At 39.6% G+C, this 9,471-nt stretch overlaps 2 protein-coding genes across 2 annotated transcripts; both read left to right on the top strand.

Moving 5' to 3' along the window:
* Positions 1-1,401: 1,401 nt before the first annotated feature.
* On the top strand, positions 1,402-2,820 carry LOC113472305 (sodium channel protein 60E-like; the record flags this gene model as incomplete). Its single annotated transcript, XM_026831989.1, has 3 exons — positions 1,402-1,565; positions 2,203-2,336; positions 2,642-2,820. Coding segments are annotated over 3 exons (477 nt in total), but the record flags the coding sequence as incomplete, so codon positions are not given.
* A 2,147-nt stretch (positions 2,821-4,967) lies between these two features.
* On the top strand, positions 4,968-8,347 carry LOC103521192 (the record flags this gene model as incomplete). The annotated part of the gene is made up of 5 exons (XM_008486298.2): positions 4,968-5,040; positions 5,417-5,588; positions 6,599-6,862; positions 7,870-8,056; positions 8,236-8,347. Coding segments are annotated over exons 2-5 (691 nt in total), but the record flags the coding sequence as incomplete, so codon positions are not given.
* Between the last annotated feature and the right edge of the window lie 1,124 nt (positions 8,348-9,471).

Consider the following 9,471-nt stretch of genomic DNA (forward strand, 5'->3'; position numbering starts at 1 on the left):
CCGCCCCGGGCGGGAATCGAACCCGCGGCCTAGCGCTTACAATGCAGACGCACTACCAACTAAGCTAACTAGGCTGGCCGCTCGTAATAAAATGCTTTTGACATATACAGCTCCAAAGCTGTGCCCAAACAAAGTCGTCGGGCCGTCACGTCGATGGACGATGTGGATCTATGTCGTCGAGGCAGTGTGCTCAGTCGACATTGACCGTCGTCGAGTATGTATGGACTAGGGTTGCCAATCGTACGTTATTTCCCGGAACAATCCGTATTTTTGTCAAAAGTGCATGGCATTTGTTCCGGGTAAAAATCGGGAAATCCGTATTTTTTCACCATTTTGCTAGGTTGTACCGTATATGCCGAAAAAAAAGTTGGCAACCCTAGCTATGGACACACCTTTGGATGATACTCACCTTTATAAGCCTCAATATTCGGCCGATCCGGAACACCCTCACGACTCGCAGCAGAGTGGGAGATACCGGGAAATCGATCATGATATCCTCCATTAGGATGCCCAATATGGAAGTTGTACCGTATATGCCGAAAAAAAAGTTGGCAACCCTAGTACGGACACACCTTTGGATGATACTCACCTTTATAAGCCTCAATATTCGGCCAATCCGGAACACCCTCACGACTCGCAGCAGAGTGGGAGATACCGGGAAATCGATCATGATATCCTCCATTAGGATGCCCAATATGGAAGCCAGCACCAGAAGGAAGTCAAACAGATTCCAAGGTACGGTGAAGTAGTGGTAACGAAGGCCGATGATTTTGACCAACGCCTCTGTGAACGGAAAAGAATTAAGTTAGTTTCTCGTTAAATATCTTGAAAAATGAAGATTTACGATTTTTTTCCTTCCAAGACTTCTAAATCGTGAGATAAATGGATTAGGAAAGTACCGGTAAATAGAATAGAATATACCTTGTTTATCCTGCCCGAATAGGACTGAAAAGTCCCTTTACCCCAGCAGTCTAAACATGGTCTCGTATATTTTCCTAAACGGATAATGTTTATTTTCGGAACGACTGGCTTTCTCCTATCCTGACTTCCTTCTCTCTTCGATTTCGGAACTACATATAAGACCTTAACAGTTACAGTTCCCTCTATCACACCTCTTGAAAAAAAAGAGACAATTTTATTAAATTTGACTAAAGACCATCTTCTCCTCCTTTTCGCAACCTCTTCCATCTTCTCCTCCTTTTCGTAACCTCTTCCATCTTCTCCTCCTTTTCGTAACCTCTTCCATCCTCTCCTCCTTTTCGTAACCTCATCCATCTTCTCCTCCTTTTCGTAACCTCTTCCATCTTCTCCTCCTTTTCGTAACCTCTTCCATCTTCTCCTCCTTTTCGTAACCTCTTCCATCTTCTCCTCCTTTTCATAACCTCTTCCATCCCGTCGTTTCTTTTCCAGTATGAGGGCGGAGTTCTGGAAATGTTTCTCACGGAGAGTCAGAAGCATTACTACACTGCCATGAAGAAGTTGGGACGCAAGAAGCCGCAGAAGGTCATCAAGAGGCCTCTGAACCAGTTCCTGGCGATGTTCTACGATTTGTCCAACTCAAGAAGGTAAAGGAAATTTTAAACTAAACAGACATTAAAGATAAAACAAAATAAAAAACAAACAGACAAACAAACACAGAGACAGACAAACAAACAATCAATAATCTAGAAGGTAATTAAAATTAAAACAGGCAATATAAAAAACAAACACAAACAACAAACAAAACAAATACACAGACAAAGAAAACAAACAATTAATAATCGAACTGCCAGAAGAAGACCCAGAAGGTCATCAAGAGGCCTCTGAACCAGTCCCTCGCGATGTTCTACGACTTGTCCAACTCTAGAAGGTAAAGAAAAACAAAATAGGCAATATAAAACAAACAAACAATTAATAATCGAACTGCCAGAAGAAGACCCAGGAGGTCATAGAGGCCTCTGAACCAGTTCCTGGCGATTGGCGATGTTCTATGATTTGTCAAACTCTAGAAGGTAAATGAAAATTATACCTACTTCTACCTTATAAACCCTAGGTTGTGGGTTTAATTCCCGCCCGAAGACGCACTTTATCCTTAGCATATAAGGTTCAACCAGCGGCAACAACACGTTGAATGTTTTCTGGAAGTCTTTACGAGTATAATAATATTGGGAATAGTATTATATTTTCTTCTAATTTTGTTGATTTTACCCATTTCTTCTATAGGTTTGAGATCGCCATATTTGTTCTCATATTCCTCAACATGTTATCTATGGGTATTGAACATTATGATCAGAACCAGGTGGTGTTCTTTGTGTTGGAAGTTAGCAACGCTTTCTTCACTACAGTGTTCAGCTTGGGTGAGTGTGTTAATAATTTGGAATCAGAAAAAAAAACTGATTTTTTTTTAAGCAAATACTTTCATAATATTTATTAATAATCAAGCTCAGAACTCATAACATAATAGAACAAAAACAAAAAAAGTATGATTATGATTCTTGCTCATTAAAAAAGTAATAACATTAATTGAAAGTTTTTGTAACCCTTTCAGCAAAGCTGGTGTTGGGTTACAAACAATATAAATAACAGAAATTCCTTTCTTCGAAAACAGTGATATAATCTATTGTTATCCATACATATATATTTCCCATATATATTTCAAGAGATTTTAAAAGTTTTGAACGGTTTGGTTTGTTTTACAGTTTTATCATCATCAGTTACATGATCGTTATTAACATGTACATCGCCATTATTCTGGAGAATTTCAACCAGGCTCACCAAGAGGAGGAGATTGGGATTGTTGAAGATGATTTGGAGATGTTCTACATTCGCTGGTCCAAGTGAGTAATATGTATGTTTCTTCCTCTTCTTCTCCTTGTCTCCTTTTCTTCTCCTTCTCCCCCTTACATTCTACAATCGCTGGTCCAAGCGAGTAGGATTTATGTTTCTTCCTCTTTTTCTCTTCTCCTTCTCCCCCTTACATTCTACAATCGCTGGTCCAAGTGTTATGGTCGCTGGTCCAAGGTCCGATATTTATGTTTCTTCCTCTTCTTCTCCTTCTCTCCCTTACATTCTACAATCGCTGGTCCAAGTGAGTAATATCTGTGTTTCTTCCATTTCTCGTCCATTTCTTCCTGTTCTCCTCCTCTTTTTCTCATCCTTTCCTTTTTTTCTCCTTCTCCTCCTAAGGATTAAGTGAATTGGAACACATCAAATGCCTTTAAGGGTGAAGGCTTACACTCCATTTGTACAAGCGTGAAGGCTTACCTTTGCTCTTTTGTCAATTTCTCTTTGTAGTAAAGGACAGGGTATATTCTATTCTCTCTCTCTCTCTCAGGCGCCCATTCCTGACTCCACCACGCCCTCCGTGTCCCGACATGGCTCATCTAAATCCACCAAATCCGTGAAACGATCTTCCATCAAAAAACCTGCGCGTTCCGGCAAGCCAAGTACAAGTACGCAACACGACTCATCATCAACACCTGCATCTTCTTCCAAAGGTGAGTTTTATGACTCTCTCTCTCGGCCAGCTTGTTAAACAGCTTGTTAATAAATCACCCCACACACACAAACCCATCACACCACACATCCATCACACACAATAACACACACCACACATCCATCACACCACACACACCCGTCACACCACACACACCCGTCATACCACACACACCCATCACACTACACACACCAATCACACTACACACACCAATCACACCACACACACACACAGGTCACGCTACACGCTCCCTGACATGTCCCACAGTGTAGCATAATGGGCATAACTTTGAACCGCCGCCATTTTGAATCAGGATGGAATGTGAAATTTTCAAGTAGCCTATGTCACCCGGAGTACTTTTCTTACCAACCACAAAAAATTTCATCAAAATCGGTCGAGCCGATTTTGCGTGAAAAGAGGACAACCAAAGGTCTATTTAGCGTAACAGACAGATATACAGACAGACAGACAGAAATTTTTCTAATGTGATTTTTGGAATCGGGGATGCATTAGGAGTAAGAATTTTTTACCTCGAGAAATCTAACCATTTGTTTCCTTGCTCACAGAATGCTCGCCAAGTGCATTGAAGCGCGCCAACACCGAGTCCTGCCCTCCGGCCTCCGTGCGGCGCGCCATCTTCCGGCGGTCCTCCGAAGCCGCCATCGGGTCTACGGCCATTGTGCAGGCCGCTTCCACCATTGTGACGGCCTTGGTACATCGGGAGTCGGAGGAGAATGAGTCGCATGACAGCTGATGATAAAAAACCCTTCAGGATTGATCCTTATCTTGAAATTAAACGCTATTAATTTATACGAGTGAGGTAGGACTTTATTGTTAAAACTCCTTCAATTGTGTAAATAAATGTCTCAAAAAAAAAAAAAAAATATACGAGTATAAGAAGGTCGCCACGGAACTCCACCATTGTGACGGCCTTGGTACATCGCGAGTCGGAGGAGAATGAATCGCATGACAGCTGATGATAAAAAACCCTTCAGGATTGATTCTTATCTTTAAATTAAACGCTATTAATTTATACGAGTATTAGAAGGTTGCCACGGGAATTGGATCATTAAGGTCGTTCGGAATTGTCGTTTCCCAATTTTCGTTCGGAAAAAAATCCTGTCGTGCAACTCGGGCATAAGTGGGAACACTCCCATTTAAATTAGGTAAATGACCTATACCTACAGGACATTCGGGAAAAAATCGGATGAAACTCACGACAAGTGGGAACGGCCCTTACCTCAAGATCCGTTTAGATTTGTGTGAAATCCTCTCAACTTGAGCAAACTCTTCTCTCTTTTTCGCTAGTACCTCAGTCGCTCCACGTCAGAGTGCATCGGGGATTAGTCTATTAGTTAGAAAACCAAATTTCCTACCATTTTCACTATTATTTGACAAATAGTGCTTATTTATACTGCTCGCATAGGACTGAAAAGTCCCTTTACTCCAGCAGTAGGCTACTACGCCCAACATAGTCGCCCTGGTCAGCTTCAACCTACCCATTGCTAAGGGCAACAAGATACTCTGCCTTGATATACTCCATGCCCTTGTTAAACATGTATTGGGTAAGTTAACCTCTACCTGCCACCACTAGTAACTCAGAGAACTGTAACTGTAAGGCCCAGTCAGCCAGTCACATTTGGAAGCGCATTCGCGCGACTGTGAGTAACGCGTAGTCACCTGAAAATCCAGACCTAACTTCTCTCCCATCTGATGAAGGACATTCTACGGGATGGGCATGCTACGACACAGACCACGTGCGTCGAATGTAGCACTTGTTTCATTGCTACGAAATAATAAACGGCGGTGAAACATTCAAATCTTTTTTATTATTATTTTTTTAAGGCGGAAATCGAACCGGTGCCCTAAGTTCAAGGTGTAATCCTCATGTTTCACTTCTGTTTCATTTCATGTTTCACTTCTGTTTCATTTCCCCTCAAGGTCACGTTGAGGAAACCGAAGACTTCCGCAAGCTTCAAGACCAGATGGATGTCAAATTCAAGAAACAATTCCCAACGAGGAAGGAATTGGAGATTGTGTCATCAACCAGACTTTGGAAGAGGCAGGATAAGGCTGCGCGAATGATACAACGCTGCTATAGAGAATATAAGAGGTAAAGTAAAATGGAAAATGAGATACAAACGAAATAAAACAGAGTAGCAGGGGAAAGACGAGAAAGAGAAGGGAACAAACAGATGAGAAAAGAAGAAAAGAGAAGAGAGCAAGCATAATATATTAGCAGAGGAAAGAAGAGAGGAAAAGATAAAAGGAAGACGAGAAGAGAGAGGGAATAGAGTAGAATTAGAATAGAATAGAATAGAATTGGGTAGAATTAAGAATATCTAAATATGAAAATAACTTTTACTCTTCACTGGTTTTGGTTGATAGGTTTATTTTATTGTAACATGACTTAACTTACAGACTAGTTTCACCCTTTCGGGCATCTTCAGTGTTTAAAAAGAACCCATTGCACAAGAAGTAGGTATTTAAAATAATTCAGACAAATGAAAAAGAAGAAAATTAAACCAAATTTTTAAATTTTGAAATTTTTGAAAATTACCGCCAAGTGTCTGGTGAAGTGAATAAAGCCTCGTTTACAATATCAAAAAAAGAATAGAATAGAATTGGAGATTGTGTCCTCTACCAGACTATGGAAGGGACAGAATAAGGCTGCCAGAATGATACAACGCTGCTACCGAGAATATAAGAGGTGAGAATAGAACAGAAAGTAGAATAAGAGTAGAAATAATAGGTATGAATAAAACAGAGTCGAAGATGAAAGAAGAGAATAGAGGAAAAGATAAAAGAAAGAAGAGAAGAGAGAAATTAGAATAGAATTGGAGATAAGGACATAGTAGTAAATGCTTTCTTCAAATTAAATTGATCTCAAAGGCAGGGAAAACCTAGATCCTTGACAAATAAAGTGTGCCTGAAGGTATGTGATGTGTTCTAATCCACAATTTTATTGAAATATGTCCCTGAAATATTGAAAATTATGCCAAATCCATCTGTTCCCTTACTTCTTCATTAGATAAAATATTTCTTATCTTGTAATAACTGGATGTAATGTTAATAAAAACTTTATATTCCCCATTGTCTTTATCCCCAATCTCCCCCCTCCAGGCGCAGGAAAGAGCTCGAGGCGGCCCAGACCGTGGAAGAAGAAGACGAAATCACCGCCAACTCCTCCCCGGGCGGCTGGCAGGGGCGCCTATCCGCGTTCCTTCACGTTCATCGCGGCTCTCGTGCGTCTTCCCGCAAATCATCGCGCGCGTCGGACGCAGGATCTGATGCGTCGGAAATGGGCGCGGTGTGGCTTAATCTTCCGTTGTTTCTGCTGACCGGGGCGCAGCCTGGCAATGGCGGCCCAGAGGAGACGCTCAAACCGTGAGTTTAAATGCAGGGATTCCCGAACTGTGGTCCGCGAGGTCTCCACAGTGGTCCACGAGGTGGTCTCAAAAGAAGGAAAAACCCCATTTTCCATTCAGGAGTTAAAAGTCTTTTTTTCCCACCTAACTTATGTTGTAAGTACCTGCTGAGTGGTCAGTGGGAAATCATGAAATTCAAAAGTGGTGCTTGGCTTGAGAAAGTTTGGGAACCCCTGGTTTAATGCACAAATTTCTGCATTTAGCCGAGCCCTGTTCATAACCATAGACTTGATCTCAATGAAATGGTATAGAATTTGTATGTTCTTGTCGGTTATTTCAAACCGCCATTACTTCGGTGTTATCGAAACATTGACACGCAACGTTGCATTGCTTCAATGATCCATTGGTTCTCGTGGGCCGCATGCGGCCCTTGGGCTGCGGGTTGGACAACCCTGTTATAGAGGATTTCCTATCCTGAGAGGTCCACTTGACCACAGGTTAGGAGGGAAAGGAAACCTTACTGCTGATATGACAAAATACAACAAGTCTCAAGAAATTCCTGCTTATATGTAGAGGTTGAGCAAAACCACATTCCTGCCTTACAGAGACTACAGAGCGCGGACTTTGCGAGTCTCAAGAAAAAAGCCATTCCTGCTTATAGAGGCTCCCTCCTTATAGAGGATATCCTATCCTGAGAGGTCTACTTGACCACAGGTTAGGGAGGGAAAGGAAACCTTACTGATATGACAAAATACAACAAGTCTTAAGAAATTCCTGCTTATATGTAGAGGTTCAGCAAAACCACATTCCTGCCTTACAGAGACTACAGAGCGCGGACTTTGCGAGTCTCAAGAAAAAAGCCATTCCTGCTTATAGAGGCTCGATATTCCTTGTTCAAAGAGGTTTTAGTGTCAAAAATGAAGGGACCACAAAATATTATGCCATCGATACTTCTCATTTTAATTCTGCTATCGCCACTAGCTTCTAGAATCTTGTCTATTCTATTCTATTCTATTCTATTTTCAGAACTAACGACGTCTGCATCACCGTCTCCAATCCGTCTCCGGAGACAGTGTTGCCAAACGAGCGCGACTTCATGACGTCACCACCAGCTGGCAACATGGCAGGCCGGCATGATTCGTTGGATTTACCGGAGGGGACCGGCGTTGAAATTACCGTCACTGAGCCGTCACCTGATCAGGATGTTAAACAGGTGAGTAAGCGAACGAAGCGAGATATAAATTATAAATAAATAAATAAATGTCTTTTCTTTGTGTTACTATATCACAACTTTGGTGCTCACTGCAGCATTGTAGGATTTTTCCAAACAGGAAACCTAACTGATATGACAAAATACAACAAGTCTCAAGAAATTCCTGCTTATATGTAGAGGTTCAGCAAAACCACATTCCTGCCTTACAAAGACTACAGAGCGCGGACTTTGCGAGTCTGAAGAAAAAAGCCATTCCTGCTTATAGAGGCTCGATATTCCTTGTTCAAAGAGGTTTTAGTGTCAAAAATGAAGGGACCACAAAATATTTTAACATTTTATACAAGTTTCCTGCTTACACAGCTTCTGTTTATCCAGGTTCGACTGTAAAATGATCAAGCAAAAGCAAAGTTCATATTTTCTCTTTTGCCGGCGAGACAATGTATATCACATCACATACGTACAAATTTGTAAACAATTATATATGTATCAATTATAATATTATTTTTATTCATGTAGATAGTTATTTGAATGATAATTATTATTGATTTTTTAATTTACCTCAAATAATTTTAATTTAAGTAGATTTTGTAGAGAGATTTTACGTTTTTTTTTCTGACAAAATATGTTTCCTTACCATTTTAGCCAAATAAAAGAAAACAGCTGATTTTATAAAAACATTGTAAAAAAAAAAACTGCAAATTAATGCAACTAACGCCCCTTTTCCAATATTTAAATAAATTTTATGTAAAATAAATTTTTATAACATAAATTTTATGTAAAATATCTTTTGCCGACGAGACAATGTGTATCACATCACATACGTACAAATTTGTAAACAATTATATATGTATCAATTATAATATTATTTTTATTAATGTAGATAGTTATTTGAATGATAATTATTATTGATTTTTTAATTTACCTCAAATAATTTTAATTTAAGTAGATTTAGTGGAGAGATTTTACGTTTTTTTCTGGCAAAACATGTTTCCTTACCATTTTAGCCAAATAAAAGAAAACAGCTGATTTTATGAAAATATTGTAAAAAAACTGCAAATTAATGCAACTAACGCTCCTTTTTCAATATTTATGTTATAGGTACCTAACTGAGTTGAAAATTGAAATTCGCAAAGTCTCTCTATTATTGTAATGAAATTAGATTTTTGTATCTAGTACAAAACTACGTCATTTCAAAAGACGTACAAATTTAATGGCTCTAATAAATACAATTATGGCGGGTTTCTCGAAAATGACTTAAACGGAGATTTCACTAATGGGTAGGTAATAGTAATGGGTAATGGGAGATTAAAAAAAAGAGTCACTAAATAGATAAGTAGGTAGGTAATTAATTTTAGATTTAAAGAAGTTGAAAATTATTTAAAAATACTTCAACCCCTTTAAATCTAAATTTATTT

The sequence above is a fragment of the Diaphorina citri genome, unplaced genomic scaffold, assembly GCF_000475195.1.
Source record: "Diaphorina citri unplaced genomic scaffold, Diaci psyllid genome assembly version 1.1 scaffold4703, whole genome shotgun sequence".
NCBI lineage: Eukaryota > Metazoa > Arthropoda > Insecta > Hemiptera > Psyllidae > Diaphorina > Diaphorina citri.